The sequence below is a fragment of the Bemisia tabaci genome, chromosome 8 (assembly GCF_918797505.1).
Source record: "Bemisia tabaci chromosome 8, PGI_BMITA_v3".
NCBI lineage: Eukaryota > Metazoa > Arthropoda > Insecta > Hemiptera > Aleyrodidae > Bemisia > Bemisia tabaci.
Window position 1 is genome coordinate 14,999,745 of NC_092800.1, and position 19,086 is coordinate 15,018,830.

At 36.3% G+C, this 19,086-nt stretch overlaps 1 protein-coding gene across 8 annotated transcripts in view; it reads right to left on the reverse strand.

Annotated features, from left to right (window-relative positions):
- LOC109037236 (RNA-binding Fox protein 1) overlaps positions 1–19,086 on the reverse strand; it is a 108,813-nt gene that overhangs the window by 5,697 nt on the left and 84,030 nt on the right. For 4 of the 8 annotated variants that reach the window (XM_019051804.2, XM_072303080.1, XM_019051803.2 and 1 more), the window contains 7 exons: positions 17,529–17,583; positions 16,347–16,364; positions 11,784–11,925; positions 7,701–7,770; positions 7,097–7,117; positions 2,167–2,363; positions 317–386 (listed from right to left, as the gene is read on the reverse strand). In XM_019051804.2, the coding sequence (XP_018907349.1) occupies positions 317–386; positions 2,167–2,363; positions 7,097–7,117; positions 7,701–7,770; positions 11,784–11,925; positions 16,347–16,364; positions 17,529–17,583 (573 nt within the window). Of the gene's footprint in view, positions 1–316; positions 387–2,166; positions 2,364–7,096; positions 7,118–7,700; positions 7,771–11,783; positions 11,926–12,990; positions 13,058–16,346; positions 16,365–17,528; positions 17,584–19,086 lie in introns of all 8 variants that reach the window. The other 4 variants (XM_072303082.1, XM_019051808.2, XM_019051806.2 and 1 more) reach the window with 3 other exon arrangements.

A 19,086-nucleotide genomic window follows, 5' to 3' on the forward strand; every position in this document is an offset into this window, starting at 1 on the left:
TAAGTAGGCATAGAAAAAAAATTGGCGATTGTTGTTGAGCATTGTCTGTATATCTTATTTTTTCTTCAAAAAATTTTACTCAATTCTTCCATCAGCTGTGTCCGTTACGAATGCAGTCATTCCTTACTAAAGAGAATTAGAAGGCATTATGAGATCTTCATTAGTCAGAGTTTAACATTCCCTAAAATTTGGGAAAATCTCCAAAATTTTCTAGACTTTTTGTTCCATAAAGAGTGTCTGTTTCAGTGAATCTTGTTTTGGTTATGGAAGTTCCTTAGGTGCTTCCAGTTGACAATAAACAGAGGTCTGTTCTTACCTGGTAGCCAGCTATGGGTCCAATGCCTTGACTTGCTAGGTAAGGATCTGCATATGCCTCTCTTCCATACCTGACGACAGCAAAAAGTACACAAAATTAGCTGAATTAAGTCCAGCCTCTAGAATCCAACATCTTCAGGCTAGAAAAATTTTGTTCTCTCTTGATTTATTAGATTACATTACTGCCTATCTTTTTTCCTCTGAACTTTCATTGCAGAAAAATCAATTTTGTTTATTCATTTTCTTTAAGCATTTCTTTTGCATTTAATATGCCGAGTAGGAGCATTCCTGTATGATAATAGATTGGCAAGTATTTTACGAGTGCCCTTCTCAGAATTTCTGACATAGAGGATATCTCGCCACAGAGCTAAAGTTATTATGAAGTGGTGGATTGCACAATAGATACGCCTGCCTTTAAAGAAAAATGATGGGGAAAAACTCGGGGCTCAATATCTTTTCAATGGTCCATCAATAGAGATAAACTTTTATTTGGAAAAAATTCGTATTTGGTCTTAGTTTATAAAAAAGATGATAGATAAATAAAGAAGTATGAATGATAAAAACCCGTGCGTAAAACGTGGATTTTTGCATGAAACCCTTTCCTTTGGAATAAAAAAGTAAACACATTGAAATTGCGTTAGGACTGGCTAGGATAGATAAAATTATAGTATCAGGGTTGCCACAGAAGTTAGAAAATGAATTTCCCTGACAATTGAAAATATGCCAGGTGGTTGAAGAGACATAATTTAAAATAGTTTCCAAGTAAAATTTGTTGTTAGAAACGTCTAATCTATTTCAGAAAGCAAATAAAGGGCTAAAAAAATTATCTCCGGCACTTGTCATTTCCAGGTTTTCCCCGACTATTCAAGATTCTGAAATTTTTCGATTTTCTCGGTATTCCTTGATAAAGGCAACCCTGAAGAGAAATAAATTAGAGGGTACAGGTTGTAACTGGGTTTACACTTACACTACCACTAAAACTAACTTAGTAGTCTGAATTGAAAGAAGAGCAGGATTCATCAGAGGGGTAGGATGAAGATGAGGAGGTTAAAATGGGTTTGGGGATAGCGATTACGATGTAATTATCATGATTGGATAAAACCTGCAAAAGGAACAGAGATCAGGGATTAAAGCAAACGATAGATGCGGACACACGAGTCACAATCGTATCACCATCACATACGAAAATGCAACTCCAAAAAAAGTCCTGTTTCTCGTCAAAACTGAGGCTTGAATAAGAAGGGTAAATGACAATAGTCAAGAAACTGACAAGTCATCAATTTAAGGAACAAATTATGTTAAAGTAAACTTTGCTAGGTATGCGACAGTGGGTTTAATAGAAATTTGATGAATATATTTTTCAAATTTCTCTTAAATCCCTCGGGCACGAAGGGAAAACAAATTATTATAATATGTAAGTTAACTCTCTCAACTTGTTCTTAGACTTTCCACATTTCTGTCAGTCAATGACAAATCGTCGCCTTCCGGCCAAAGTATCACAATGGGACGTTTAAAAATTTCCGCCGCCATTTTCTATCTTTGCGGAGAAATTGTTGGTTGAGTCTGTTTAAAAATTTCACCGAAATTTATCGGCAGCACAAAGAAAGTTCAGTGAAATTTGTGGACAGCTTCATTGAACAATTTCTCTGTAAAAAAAATAAAATGGCAGCAGAAATTTTTAAACGTCGCAAGGCACTTGTGATACTTTGGCCGGAAGGTGACAAAATATACATTTCATTAAACGTACAAACCTAGCATTAAACTAGTCATTAGATTTGGACTACAAGAGAAAGAGTTGCGAGTTCGTTGGATGGTGATTCGATGAGCCACACGATTACAAAATGCGCTCACCCAGGAATTGGTGCATAGCCAGCAAGACCGCTTCCTGGCGTCGAGGCAGACGCAGCCACTGCCGCCGCGTTGTACGCTCTCGCCGCCGCCGCCGTATAAGAAGCTGCTGCTACGTAATTAGCCTGTTGAGCTGCTGCCGATGTCAGACCGGCCGGTGCCGCTGCCTTCAAGAGGGGTGATGCTGCAGCAGCCGCTACCTGTTCCGTCAATTTCAAATCGGTTAAATGAAGTCTAAAAATTCCCAACACCTTGACCCCAGGCAAAACCTCAACCTCCATGACTGATGTCACAATCACTCCTCCAAGATTTGATGACAGACATAACTACAGGATATTTCATCTGAACAGGACTCAACAGTTAAGACTTCAGATACAACTGCGCAAATCGCATTTTCCAGTCAGTCATTCTAACTTCATCCCGATATAATCACCAGGATTTTCAACATTCACGCAATTTCACCAACTTTAATCGAGGTCTAATCTCCTGATAAAACTGCCATTATTCGCCAATAAAACTGCCATTTAACGCTAATAGAATCTCTATTTTAACTTCATTTATTGCAGTTTAAAGATCATTATATTGCTCAAAATGGGCATAGATTTAGGGGCAGTTTTATTGCATTAAATGAACAAATAGCGCAATCTTTCATTCCAATAATTTTGCGATACATCCGTATTGATAAAATTGCAATATACACCACATGGATTGCTATCTATCCTCATTATTCCTTCTAGGATCTTCCTTGAACCAACTTACTTTTAATTATGATGGAATAATGTTTGAGTTTGAACACAAAGAATTGCAAAAAGCTCCAAAAGAACAGCCTGAGGCTCGTTGCAGGAGAAAATTGACATAATTTCCCAAAATGTTTTTGCTTTCAGGGAAACTGACCCTTCAAAAACTAACCATTTTAACTCTCAATGCATACTAAAATTAGGTGGAAGTTGAAATTTGGAGGGAGTATATTGACTTTGACAGAGCCAAGGATAGAAGATATAACGTCCTTTGATTGCAGAGAGGGAAAGGAAAATGAATATGATTAAAAAAAAGGGAAAGGTTTCTTGGAAAATCAGCGGGTCAATGTAACAATGTAAAAATTCAGCTTTTCCAATGGATAGATTGGAATTGACAAGGAGTGAATGATACCTTTAAATTAAAAGAAAATTCATAGAAAAGTCAAATTTTACTATGGGGACCCCACAATACTGCCAAGCTAAGGAGGAACGCTATGTGAACATTCGAGAGTTGCCAAATTTCTCCGGATAAAACATGTATTTCTTAGGAAAGTTATGCATATTTTACTATGAAATTTTCAGCTGTTTTAGATCAAATTGCGAACAGAATTATCTGAAAAATTTGACAAAAAATAATAACAATTTTTCCGATTAATTGGTTTTGATTAAAGGAGATCTGACAACGTCTAAAGGCTCATAATGCGTTTTTCCTTAGCACGGCAGAATAGTCGACGTATATTCTTTTCTTTGAACAGTGGCTGTTTGAACAAACAGCAGCGTTGCCAAGACCACTGATATCGGCTTGTCCAGACAAGATAGATTGAAGAAACGAACTTATTTCATTTTATGGACTCTTCTTGAAGAACCCTCCTTAATTGAAAAAGGATGAGTTTCATGTTGCGTTTTTCTTTTATGCAGGGTTTCGGATATTTTCTAAGATCCATGTTGCCCAGATTTTCCCTCTGTGTTTGCATGAGGATAGAAGAGACAGAATTCAAGGTAAAAACTATTTAAACAAACTAAACTTTGAATTTTTGACTGTCAATGCTATGACACACTGAATTTTCTGACACTAATTTCTTAAGTATTTTATTATTTGCCTCAGCTGGTGGCAGCCTCTTTTCCTAACTTACTTTCTCAGGGTGTCTACAGACTCAGCAAGAAAAAAATCCTTGACTTTCCCAGGGTTTTTCGGACTAGAACAATCAACTTACATTCCACATTGACGATTTTAAACACGTCGAACTGAAAACGAACATTTTTAGAATAATGAGACACATGCGAACCCTTTTTCTTTAGGCACCAGGCTCTTTTCTCATGTGCTAATTGTTCAATTAACTGAAAATGATTGAATATTATTCTTCTCCAGAGCCAGACTGAGACTTGGTTATTTGGCATGGACGGCACTGATGTTTTTCCACATAGTAAGTTTCCAAATATTGCAAATTTCCAGCCTCCTATATTAAAGTCCCTGACTTGTTCTCGATTTCCGTGACACTTTCTGGTTTTCAAGATCTGTAGACAGTTAGACACCCTGTTTCCAAGTGCCGTCAAATAGGAAATTAATGAGATAATTACATCTGGCAAACGCAACTTTAGTAAGGGCACTAGCTACGGAGTTGCAGAGGATAAGGCAGTAGTTTGCAGTTTCATAGAAACAGACATCTTGCGAGAATGACTAGAATGATCTCATTCTTCTACCAATTATAATTGACCCGAACTGATTGCAGTAAACGCACGGGTCGTAAGACGATGATGGAGTTTTTTGGCCATCGTGCGTAAACAGTTCAGTTTAAAGCTGATATCTCATTACAGAGGGAGAAAGCTCACACACAGGCACAATTTTCCCTCAAAGAGATGCGCTGTTTGGAGCAACACTAGTTACGTCCATTTAGGAAGGCAACTGCAGATGCGTTTCGATCTTGTTGGGCCAATCCTCAGTGCAGTGCAATTATAATTGAGACGGGAGACTTGTGAATTAAAAAAAATCTCAAGGCTCCTTGCAAACTTCTTCTAAAGAATTTCCGTTTAATTTTCACCAATGCCACAGATGATACAAACAGGGCAAGTGCAAGATCACCTTCTTTAGGCGCTTGAAATTACATTCCAAATTGTCTGGCCTTTTTTTTTGGAATGCAAGTTTAGGTGTGAATGCCTGGTTATTCACTAAAAAGAGATCCATCTTTGCATCATGGATATTCTTAACACTCAATGGCTTTTGCCTGTTTCATCTTGTCACTTCCATTTAATTTTGCAAAGCAGTGATTTTAGTATTGTTTCTATTTTTCAATCAGCTGCACTGGTTTACAAGAGTGCCGTATGAATTCACAAAATATAGCACAACTCACACCACATAGCACTAGTGTAAAACTGCATTATGAAGTATTTACCAAAACACATTATTTAAACTGTGAGAGTAATTTTTACACTTAGGATGGCATGCAATAATAATCGCACTACTTTTTACTAAATCAAAAAAAAAAAAAAAAAAAAAAAAAAAAAAAAAAAAAAAAAAAAAAATGAGAAATACAGCAGAGGAAGGTAAAGTTACATTAAAAGAGAAAGAAAAAGGTTATAATAACTTTTCTCTTGCACCATCAAAGGCAGAGAGTACTTTGACTTAAGATTATATTCTTCTGGGTGGTACAACCAGCGAAAGGAGCTAATGTTATGATGATTATTGATAAGGAAAATGAAGGAACGAGTGATGAGAAAAAAATACTGAGCTGAAAAATCAGCGAATAAATGGCAAGAAGTGAGAACAAAGTCAAACATAAAGTTTAAAGCGTGCATTGAGAGTCAAGATATGTTGTTTTTTATGTCCCAAAAAGCAAAAACATTTCAGTTCATCAATTCCATGCTGTCCAATGTCAGGTAGGATTCAAGCTGACACAATTGGAGCTTAGTGAAACCGAAACCACGACTAATTAAAAACAAGGACATGCGGATTACCCTACGATTTCTCCAAATGGTCAGGTCATGATACATGAAAAATCAACGGAGGCAGGTTAGTTATCAAAATATTAGGTATTGCGACTCAAGATCCAGTGCAAACATTGCACTAGAATTTAATTTCATTGTAACTAACACAGTGAGTGAAATATTTACACAAAATTATCTACTCTTATTGCAGTGCTTGGTGTACGCCAGCTCAGAAGCAACTACAATCACAAAATAAAGGATGAACTGGCTGATATACGACCAAAACGACGTAATTGTATTAAAAGACAAGGTTTGTTACTAGGCTCAAAACTAATCTACTTATACTTTGGGACAGAACACAGCAAAAGTCAAAATTGATTCCGAGAAGTTACTGAGGGAGCGTTTATGTCGATGACTTTTCCCTACTCTCAGCATTACATAAAGTATCAGTTGAAAGTGTATCAGCTCTAACGCTGATGAATTTCCTCTTACAGAGAATATCCGTTGAAGGTGTTTCAGCACTTAGGTATACTGATAACTTAACTCTTCCCTGCTCACGCGCTTCATTGAATATCAGTGGCTTGCGTCAGACTGAGAATAATAATTGAGCATAATGAGACAACTTGAGAATTAGCTCAGAAGTTCTTGAGACCATGAAATGAGATTCTATCGTTATAAAGAAAAAAACTCAAACATAATGAACAAATTCATGACTTCAGTTGGAGCAGGCAAGTTTACTTCTTACATGCCTGACAATTTATGTTAAAGTAGCTAGCGATGCTTTGACATCTTTCAAAGGAACAAACGAACATCAGGAATCTACATTGACTCCCAAGAATTAAAGATGACATTGCTAGCAACATGTTGGAATGTGCATTTCGATATAAAGAAGCAAGAAAATTTGAGAGGCGAGTCCTCAAGAGATGCTGCTTCCATGACAAAAAATATTTTGATGGTCAGTGTCGCAAGAGTGCTAGCCTACAAGGCAGCTATGAGAGCTCAAGTCATCCAATAAAGTAGCTAAATATTGTAAGATACAGGAACACGAAAGAAAGTGAAAGGCACAGCCAGCAGAAGAATAGCTAAGACTTGGAGGGTTTGTCTAGATACATGTATAAAAAACTTTCAAAAGGGGTAAATCGCAAGCATGTTAATGAATCTAATTCAAAGTAGAGGTCTGGTTTTAGTCAAGCAAAGATCTTCCACCCAAAACTTCGAAACAAACACAAACATATTAATTTGGCATGAGAAATAATTCGTAAGCGTATGTTTACCTCTGGGGTAGCAGGTGCCACCTGTAACAAACAACGCTTTTTATAACCTTCGATAAATAATTAAGTACTTCTGAACGTGGCGGTAAAAACACACATTGCATGAGTCAATGCCTATTTATCAATAATATCATTGGGGAGGATAGAGAAAACCGAGTAAAAACTAGAAAAATATGTTTCAGGCTGAATTCGCAGGATTATTAATAGCCAGGATTTATTTCTTGATTATCAGCAATTAATAAAATTTCTTCGATAGAAAACAACTTAACGAGGTATTAGAAAAACTTGATTTCTGTTCAGTGAAGAACATTCTTTCTTTTTTCTTTTTGATGGTAGTATTTCTTGCTGAAGGATTTCGAAAATCTGAGATGAAGGGAGTGTGGTTAATCATTCATTCTTTCTCACCAATTCTACGTTCAATTTTTGGGAGTCTGTACTTGCAATTATAACTTGGTCAGAAAAAAGAAAGAAAGATGACCAAGAAGAAAAAACAAAAACTCTCCTCCGAGGAAAGGAGACGGAGAATTATATTTTGCAGATTCACCTCACTCCATTCTATAAAGGTTGAAAAATAGAGATCAAAGGAAATACAAAATGGGTTACAAACCTGAAGACGATAATTACTATCTGCAGCCGTGGCTGCTTGAGCTGCGAGGAATGGATCATAATAAACACCACTGAAAAAAGAAAAATAACAGCAGACAATGAGATAAACGCAAGTTTGAACTCTGGTAAATCATATAACTCAGCCTACAAAAAAAAAAAAAAAAAAAAAAAAAAAAAAAAAAAAAGCTCCTATGGTGAAAAGAACTCAGCTTACAGGGAAAATAACTCCTTAATTTAGCAGGGCAAAAAATATTCAACAGTACAAATGAAACAAGTTAGAGTCGTCTGCTGAATGGCAGCTTTTAAACCAGTAGAATAGGGACTCTTCTTGCAAATGGACTCAATTATGCAATTTGGAACTACTATTGCTGGCTCATTTGTAAAAGCACGTGTCAGCATAGGAAAACTAAGGTCACAAACGTTGTTTCTAAAATGAGCCAGAAATGGTAAATTCTTATTACAAAATTTAGCCCGATGCATTTTCGTTTGTAGATTCGAATATCAAATCTAATAAAAAATCGTGGAAAAAGGATGGGGCAGAAAGGAAGAAATCAAATTGCGACAAGAGACTTGTATAAATTGATGAGTCTGTGTTTCATAGGACAAAAGCAGTTAATATCGAGCAGTTCGATGTTAAATAAACATGGAAAAATCAGCAATGCTTGGAGAGTAGATGAGTTATTTACCGCACTAACAGGAGTGGCAAGATATCTGGTCAGTTCCACCTCCATAACTAAGAGCGTACAAAAGCGGGAGTAACACAAGAAGAGGTGACGGCGGTTTTAAGGTTTTCTGATTTTTTTTTTTAATCAGAAAAATGAGCCATTTCAAATTGTATGTACAATGAATATCAGGTAACCATAGAACGATTAATTCCATGCGCAAAACAATCAAGTCACACAGTTAATGAACGTATGCATATCTAAGTGGTCATAGCACAAATCGGTATACTTAAACTGTCAATGCAACTCCCTGCACCCTCAATTAATGCAACATTTCGAAGATATTTTGAAAAAAGAAATTAGAGATAAAAAGCTCTCTATGAAGATTAATATCTTCCTGGCTCTGCATTACATAAATGTAATTAAATTGCTTAGCTTAAGCGGGGAAACAACAAAGGAAATATCCTATCTTCAGATTTGAAGATTCTATGAAAAGGGATCAACAAAACCGTTGAATCAAAGAGCATTCTATTGTTAAGGTGAATCGATAGCGAGAGTAAGCGAACATTGAGATGTTGAACACATTTTCCTAACATATTGGTTTCACATTGAATTTTTAGCAAAAGATGGATTGACCCCGCCTAGCCTAGAGACATCTTCGAGTTGTTTCCCCCATAGAATCTGTTTTGTGAATCTTATAATAAAGCTCAAGTATGCAAACGCAAAAATTAGGCATAAAATTAAACTAATTGAATACCATATTTCACCTCTGCGTATTTTCAGCTTCAATTGGGGATAGGAAAAAGGAATTCTTTGGGAGGAAACAGCTTAGCTGTGCCTCTGAGCGTAGTTTGCCGAGACTTAAAAGTGAAACCAATAATTTAGCAAAATTTGTTTGATATCTCAATGCTTGATAGGAACCTACCGCTATATTTACCTTGAACACATTGTATCTCAGATGCTCTATACTAGATCTTGCTAGCTTAATGTAAGAACAGGAGGAGACTAGTATGCTGGATTGACAGTTTGAATAAGATATACTTTCAAGACTTGCGACAAAAATTGATACAAAACCAATAATGTGTCAGTTAAATGTATCACTATGAAATCATGCATACACTGCTGGTTATTTTGTTCTCTTTTCTTTTTAAAATAATCTGAAGTTTGGATGGGTGTAAGAAAGGATGCTCCAATACTTTGAAGAAACGACTTTTGCTACATTTAGATAAATATTGAGGGCATTTTCAGCTTCAATACGGGTTAAAGCCCAGATCTGATAAATCATCTACTTCTAAAGGCTCAGATTTGTGCATTTACATCATTGCATCTTAAATTTCTGTTTTAAAATTCGGGTTTTAGACATAATTTCTCATTTACACCCAAAATCATTTCCTCTTTCATCATGATCTCCTTTGAGTCTTGGAGTTAGTTAATTCTCAGCTCCTCGGCTGAAATAATCCTGGGAATAATTCATCTGATTTTAGACAAAATGTCCTGAACAATTAACTGAGTTTTTGATTAAATTTCTTGGTATGGGTTGTCTAGGATGAGTATGAATATAACAACTGCATCTTCAAGATACCCATCTACTTCAAGGATCCTTTTTTGGGGGGAAGCAAAAAATTCAGGGGGCAGTTTGAAGGAGAAAGATCAAAATTGATCAAATACACCAAATACATAAAAAAAATGGAGTAATCTTCAAATTTGAGGGAGTCTTGTTCTCAAAATCTGACACCCCTGCTTTTCAATCTAAAAATTAGAATGATCTAAGAGCTTTTCCGAAAGTGTCATTTCGCTAGGGATTACTTTTCGCAAAGAAAACTATATTAGAGCTATTAACTTGAAAATTAACTGAGGAGAAGTGGAAAAGCACAATGTATCAAATTCTTAAAAAAGACTTTCAATCATGGGATGAAATGCTACCGTATTAGTTCAATTGAGCTTCTGAAATCATCCAACCATTGAAAGACATCATTTAAAAAAATACAACAAAGTGAAAAATGAATACTCGTACCATTAACTGAGATTGACTGAGACTTTATGTGGGTACCCATTACAGTACGTGAATTTGCGAGAAAAATTAATCCAAAAATAGGAGTCAGATTTATGAACGGGATAAGTGAAATTATTTCATTTGAAAAATAGAGAATAAAGCTGATTTTGGCTGATTGCATGGAAATAAAACATGAATACACTAGGAAGCATACCAAGCGTATGCTTTGAAATAAATGATGATCAACTCAAAAGACCAGCCTATAACTTGAGATTGGTAGGAGGGAAAAGATTGAAGATGCCAAGGTCTCCCTTGATTGTGAATATTGCACTTTGGATCACTGCAATCTCAGCAGTAATACTAATGCTTTTAATGCTAAATTGGGTGGCAGTATTGTTTTTCTGATATCAGGACAGTCTCTGAGGATCATATTCTTTGTTGTTCTTTGATAAGCTCTATTCGATTTACATTGTGGTTCAGGAAGGTTCAAGGAATCCCTCAAGATTGCATCTTGAAAAGGAGGATTTTTGTAAACCAAGTAAAATTCAGCTTAATAACTTCGGAAATGAAACTTTGAAAGGGATGGCAGTGATTCGCACCTGCAAAAAGTACAGAATGCAGAGGAAAAAATTCTTACGACAAACTTTAAGATAGACGTAAACCTGCCTTAAAATTTAGATAACTCCCGATATATTTTCTTTTGTATTCTGTAGTTTATGTAATGGTAAATAATTGTTATTCTTTTCAAGTGTCCAATTCTAAAGTTATACTGCTAAATTTTAGTTTATTAGATTAGGTTGGCAAAAATCATCCTTCCTTTGTGCTATTTTGCTGGAATCCTTAAACCTCCCTTCAATTCCAGTGTAAACCAAATGGGGCCTTCAAAAGAAAGGATCTGTTTATGGAGCAACTAGGAATTAGTCGCAAGCAAATAATTAACACAAGCATTTTATCAAATGCGTAGGCAAATAGTCAAATTTTGAGAGTTTACAGGGTTTTGTGTGTATTCACAAAGACATTTGTATTCTCAATATTATAGGGGAGTAAAAATCTATAAAAATACAAGCTATCATTATATTTTCCTTTCAAAAATGCTGCTTACACTTCTTCAACCATCCAAATTGTGGAAAACTCTTTCATTTCATAAGGTGCTGCACATTTTGAGATAAATATCCATTTTAGGACCATAAAAAACTTACTTATCATTGTATGAGGCAAATTTTTACATAGAAATCTGTCCTGCATGATTAAAGAATTTTTTTTTCTACAGTTAGCAAAATGAGCAGAATTTCAATTAATGCAAGAGCATTTGACTACTTGCCTGGGCATTTGACGAAATGGATAATTTAACAATTTGCCTGCGACAAATACAACCCTGGACGATTACTCGACAGGTAATAGCGGAGATAAGGAGGATGAGTATACTTACGGCGTGTAGGGATTGAGAGCCGCAGTGGCTGCAGTAAGGGGTGAGGGGTGACGTGCGAAGGCTGCCGCTGCTGCAGCCGCAGCCGTGGCCGGAAACGTGGCCCGTGCTCTACCGCGCTGAATAGCAACTCCCCGCAGAGCCGCTGCAAACACACACGTACATGCTCTCACTCACACACGAAAAAATGTTGCAAAACGGAGTCCCTGTCTCCATAGTCCGACATTCAAGCATGATTCTCAAGCTTCTGCTTTTTGGTCCACTATCGAATCTCTTCTCTTTTGTTTCTAAATCTACTAGCAAGTTCATTTGGTGCTTCTTAAACGAGAGGCGGAGGGCAGAAGTTCCCATAATCCTCTTCTACTTTCCCATAATTTTTTCCTAATTTGCTTTAGTTAAGACCACCTGGTCCAAGAAAAAAATCCCTGTGAAAATGCAAACCAAAACGAAGGGGTGACTGGTTTGAGAAAAACAAAAAAAAATTATGCAAACGGCTACTACTTGAAAGTGTTAGGGATACCTATGACGGACGTAGAGTGAATGGGGATTCCCATCATTTTTTGCTGACAAAACCACATAACTGAAATTATAATGAAACTAAGAAAGCACCCATTGGTGCATACTCGCACTCTATTTTCTATCAACAATCTACCTCCCTATCTTATTCTATCTAATACCTGCAATACTACATCAGAGCTTTTTTGGGAGAATAATCAAGAATAATTGAAACTAGCTTAATGCTCAAGAAGCACTATCAAAACCTCATTAAGGACAAGGAAAGAGAGAACGAACTGACTCCGTGTCTCCACAACTTCTCCGGATAAACTTGAGATGGGAATATGTGACAACTATCTTCAAAAAGAGGTACCTAACTAAGTTCTAGCGGAGAGACAGCCATTTTGAGAGGAATGAAAAAAATTGAATGTGAAATGGGGTTCAAAAAACACACTGCTGAAAGATATTCGTCAAAGAGAAATGCTTAATTTGCGAGGAGCATCGCTTTCCACCGCGAGACTTGGGAAAAATTTGAAAAACTCGTGATACATGCACAAATAATTTAATATTGGGAGAGACAAGTTAATCGAAACCAAGTGGAGGATAGTTGAGGTTGAAAAGAACATACGCAATAGCTTTAGTTGCATTCAAGAAGGAAAAGAGAGAACAGGTCATTCAGAAACAATAAGGGGAAGTTTGATATTACTCATATCACCTTCTACGGCGCTGGTTGCTTAAAGCCAAAGGGTTGGAGACCCATGACCATGCGGGCAGTCTGAAGCCTGTCACACCAAACCGTTTGATTAAAAATCATGGAACCGTTCAACGGAAAACAATTACAAAAATTGACAAATTAAACCAAAAAAAAAACCTCAAAAGTTGGAGTGGTCATTGGGGGTAAGCATTGCAAACTGCTTACCCTTGGAGATAATTTCCTCTTGTCTCCGACCTCTCTTCAGCTGGCCGTAACTACAGATAAGTGAAAATAAAGGGAATAAAATTGCCTTGAAAGATTTCATTCAAACTTAAGACAATTCCTGCGATGCAATGTTTCTTAGCGCACATTCAATCTCAAAAAAGGCCCAAGGGGCTACTGTGCTAGTAGATTGCTCTGGGGGTATTTGATGTCATCAATGATGACTGAAGTAGCAGAAAAACCATGCAAAGAAATTAAATTAAGTCAAACAGACATCAAAACCAATGGATGAGGAGCAAAAAGTGACTCTGATTCCAGCATCAGAGGAATATACAAAATTCCATTTTTAAATTAATTTTTCCCTTGGGATCAATTCGATTAAACCATAACAACGTTTAATCACAAGTTTACTGGATCACTGGATTTTTTTTTTCTTGTCAAAAATCGAACAAAATTTAGATTATTGGCCAGCGGAAGAGAGAGAAAGAGAGAGAGAGAGAGAGAGGAACAATTGTTTCAATTGATTTGTTAATCTTGTACAGGTGTGTAGCCTCAAACTTGCTGATAGACAGGAGAAGAACCATATTAATAACCCCACATTCACTTGAAAGATTAGTCACTTAGTTAGAAACGGCGTTTTCATTAAAGATTCTAATCTGCTGTAAAGATTAACGATAAATCCCTATGGACTGAAGTTGGGTTCTGAAAGAGCTGAATTTTTCAATGCCACTTGAATAATAGTAACGGAAAACGGGATTTCAACTGAGCGATTTCCAGTTACTATAATCCTTGCAACTTGGATGACCTGACATTCATGACACTTGCCTTTGACCCAAGATCAAAATAAGGCTAGAAGTGTACAGATTGCAGACAAATTCAGGTGATGATAAGAAGTAATCCTCTTATTCTGGAAAATATTTTTCGGGTCTAACGAGAAGTAAGACTTCTAAAAAGAAATTGTGAATGATTTCGTAACAGTCATAAGGAGATAGAATTTTACTAGCAACCAGACTACTGTAGAAAAGAGTTTACAGTCAGAACTAGAACTTCCCTCTGGTTGAATTCTTCAAAATGCAGGAGGCCTTGTGACAGTGTGAGAGTGATCATTCACACATAATCAACATAAAAAGCAGTTTAGTGAGAAGACAAGACTAAGATCAGGATGGAGAAGAGAGTAATCTGTGATTTTGCATAAGCCTTATTCCCTGCCGAGAGGATTCATTTTCTGGACTAGGGCAAAGAATTCCTCCCCTGGGGAAGAAGTTTGACAATTTTCATGCGGCAAGTCAGCTCATTGCTATCAAATACACGAACACATTACGGTAAGCTTGACCAGGTATTACTTGCTAGGTTTTTTACATCTGCTTGTATCATGGTGAATATCGTGCTATCAGACAGAGTGACAATTTAAAATTACGTAATACACAAATAAGTTGCTTGCAAATAACTAGCTTGCAGGAGTAGAAGTAACTGTCATGAACGAAACAAGAATGTAAATGTTATTTCTGATGATACTTTTACTTATTACAAAGCCAACTTTAGAGCTAGAATGTATGCAGAATATTCTGCAGACAGAGAAAGAAAAGTACGGAAGTTTTCAAGTAATTAAGTTGACTAGTTTTCCAAAGAAAAACAAAGTATGACAGGAAGTCTACAACATCACAAACGGTGATATGTCGTTTCGCACTTTGGCTGACAACATTACTTTTCATAGGAGACCAAAATAGAGTGGCTGTACTTCAGCGTTTAGCTGAAGAGGTTAGGAAATTTTCTTTGCCAGGACAGTTACTTAAACTCCTGAGGAATAGGGAGGCTAAAGCATGAGACAGCGTAATATACAGGAAAAACCTCCTATTAGATATAGAATGTGATGGAAAAAGTAATCATTACATCAAAACCATGTTGTGGCATGACCGAAAAATACAGCCAATACAAAAGGACATTTACCTTCCTTTACACATACTACAAAGCATAAGTACCTTAGCAAAAAACCAAAGTTTCTTTCAAACAATTTAGCTATTTAGCGATGGTGTTAACGTGAAAATCAAAATAGCATTCTCAAAATTATATCATTTCACAGAAATAATTCTGGGAAATATGTTCCATTGTTAGGATTGGCAGGAAGGTTTCAGAAAAGAGGATGGAACCAACTCTTGGTCGAAAGACTCATCATTTTATAGAAAAGAGCTTGATAAAATTCAGAATAAAGAGAACTTTTAGAGGTCTTGGCGTTTGACTAAAGGTTTTGAATATAATCGTACAATTCTTTCCAAAATTTTCCTGGTTTCCCATGAAAATTCCGGTGAGGGGAGTCCGGCACTTTCTTTGTGAAATAAAATTTACGAGTGGATATTTTGCAATTTTGAAAAGTAGTTGGGTACATTCTTTTGTCTTGGGAACGACAATTGATAAAAGGAAAAATAGTGTTGCCAACTTGCAAAAACTTTCACTGCTCCTTCTGAGTTTAGAAAACAAGTGGCACCTTCATGTTTCTCTCAAAATTTTATTGAGGAATAGATGGTTCGATCAAACATCCTCATTGCATGTAACAATTCCTTTTTGAAAGGGTGAAAAATTCAGTACTGGTTGCTTTCAAGTTAGAAACAGGGATGATTTATCTAGGGTCTAATTATTTTGGCTATTTGAGCATAATGGATTCTGGAGTCGGAAAAACAAAGGAATCATTTTAGACGCTGAAAAAATTAAAAGCAGTTATGATGCAAGGATTGGAGGAGGGTAATTTCACTGCTAAATAATCAACAATGCAATCTCATCATTAAATTTGACTGACGTAAAAGACAATCGGCAGAATATCTATTCTGTAACATAAAGAAATATCCGTGGAGAGAAGCATTACTTTCAGCCTGAGACATTGGCGGAACCAGCCAATTGGCAACATCGTCTTTCTCCAGTTAAACCTAAGGAGATGGATCGATTCTTGGGGGGCCAGGTGCTCCGACAAGAGTCGATTATTTAGCATAGCTTTAAATGGAGGAAATCCGGTGTTGCCAAATAGCTAGATCTGCCTGAGATAAAACATTACTATTAGTTTCGTCTCTTGAATCAGGGCTGATTAATGAAAAGGGAGGATTGAAGGTCTGCCCTCATGCAAGCTGTAGTTACTCACTAACTTTGTAAAGAGGTTCGTAACTTACCATCTGGCCATTGTAAAACTGAAACAGAGAAGAAAAAAGAGTTAGTCCAGCGAAGAATAAGAAACAGAAACAGGGTCTTGGATACAATTATTTGTAGTAATTAGATGGCACGGTGAATATTTAAGAATTAGAACACAGAACATACAAAAGGCACAATGAAAACTTTAAATTTTTTATAATTTCGTTTTTTTAACTTCCCACTCCCTGAAAAATCACGTTTTCTGAAATGGACTTAATTTCAGCGTTCAAAATTTCACTAGGAGTTGCACTGTGTTTTTGGATAGTTGACAAGATATGAACAAAAGTAGCCACATTCCTTTACATGAACGTTTTTAGTGCCTTAAAAAGAATTATAAATATTAAAATTATTACTGTGGATAAACCACTCAGGACAAAATTCATCTTTTACATCATGACATTCACAAGGGCAGTGAAAAAGGTCAAACTCACTCTTTCGAGCTAAGAATGAAGAGTGAACACCCGTTGAACATTCAGACAAAGCTGCATTTTTCTAAATGACATTCAATTTTTCAGAAACATTCTGAATTTTAAAGACTTGGGGAAATTCTCTGCGTTCAAATGCTCATATCGATGGTGGAACTGGCAGAAATGCGTAACTCGGTTCACGGTGTCATAATTCAAGTTCTAAATGAATAAATGCCTCTTGTGGGTCAGAAACCTTCGGGTCTCTGGCCCTGTTTACCGCAGGCTATCCAATTGGGGATATCAGGTTTGACGCACCCGCGGAGCTGAGTCATGTGTAGGCTGCCCCCTTTTCCAGCCGCATAAGATCGGGTGCCTTAAGGGCTGAGGGTACATAACCGGGTTTTTCCATCTCACAGCCGTCGGGTCGGTTAGGGGTCGCTTCGGCGGCTCTTCATTGGCTGATGGCCGCTGCCGTCCGGGTATTTCGACGACCCTAATGGTGGGGGCACTGTAGCAGATTTTTCCCCTCATCTAAGAAAAAAAATGCGCAAACTTTTTTTTGAGAACTTCCCTGATTTGTCTTCTCTGTGTGAGGAGTGGTCAGTGAAAGTTTCAAGCAACAGCTTTCATATATTCTCGTTGAAATAGAATGGAAACGACAAACTAGATGCCCATTTCTGCAGTTTTGCAGTCAATATGGCATTTATCTTCAGCACAGCATAGCAGAAATGTGTGCGGAAATTGATGAGAACTTACCATTAGGTATAGGTACTGTCCGTTTCGTCTGTACACGAGCAGTGGCGTTATTCACCTGCAATATTTCATGAGAAAAGAAGAGAAAAAAAAGTAGAATTAGAAAAATATTTATGGTGAAATTTTAAGTTGAATAAAATATTTATTGATAAGTGATTATGTAACTTAGATGTTTGCTTTGGAATGTAAAATTTTAGAGGACCAGCTAATTTATTCCTTTTCTTAACGAAACCAAGTTGCTTCTAATTATCTACTGAACATTTAACGGAAAAATACTTTTAGTTTGAAATGCTGAAGGCTTAACGTTATCATTTACATGGAACTACACATTACGACATTTCTTGCTAGAAGGAACATGTCTCGTTTGCGCTGTTTCAGTATTCCCACAAACGTTCTATTTTCCATAAAAGAACCATTGTACAAGCATATCTGAAACTTTCAATGTCTTTTCTCACTAATACAGAAGCACTGGAAATGTCAGGCATGCAACGGTTCTCCTGTAAAAAAATAAAATGTCAATGAGAAATACTGAAAAAGAACAATCAAAATACATTCTTTCAGGCGGTAGACAATGATAAGGATAGTGAACAGGGGCTTCATATTAACTGAATAAGTTGGTAAAACACTAATTTTGCTCAATTTTTCATTGTTTCCTTCTTACACAATGTTCATGAATACATATTAATTAAACTAAAAAAATAATAGAAAGAATAAAATAATGAAAGGTGAACAAACCTCAAACCAGTAGCACTTAAACAGATGGATATGATAAGATAGGAAAATTATTTAGGATCAGAGGGAAAAAGTACAAAAAATAAAGTAAAAAATCTGGAGCTGATCATTAGTAGTACATGAGCGGTCACTCAACTGGCCGTTTTTATTATTCAGTGACAGATTTTTGGTCTTAGAACACAAAATAAAGGCTAAAATTTTGCAGTGCAAGTGGTAAGCAATTGTTTTGACCTAAAGAATCATACCACCATAGAGACTTCATAATGAAGAGAATGATCATAACGTTAAATTTTTCTATTTTTTAAATTATACGATGGATCACTAGACAGAGTAGGGATTGAACTTTCAAAGACATGCTCATTCATCAAAATTTCACATGGAAAACATTTTCCAAAACTAACTCATAAATGAGAAATTGGCGGTTACTTAAATTCAAATTATCTGCTCACAAAAAGACGAAAATTGATACTGACCATTGAGCGCAATCTTATCTGACTTGCAAAAAAATGAAATTTGACTTGACACATACTTTCTTAAACTTGTGATACAAGCAACCTACCTCTGATCTTGTAAAAAATAAAACTGAATGCACAGAGAAATTCTTTCATCTTAAACCATTATGGAATAAGATTGGTGTTTGATTTGACTCTTGAAGATACTGAAGTTAAAGATATCGGGCAGTAAACTGAGGTACTCAAAAAAAAATGTTAAATCTTGACTTATAAGTTGAAGTTGGAAAGTTTCGATGTGTCCACTAAATTCTATATGCAATTTTGATGGGTGAACATGTGTAGTGGTGCTCAATTTTGTGATTTATTCAGTGGTCTGT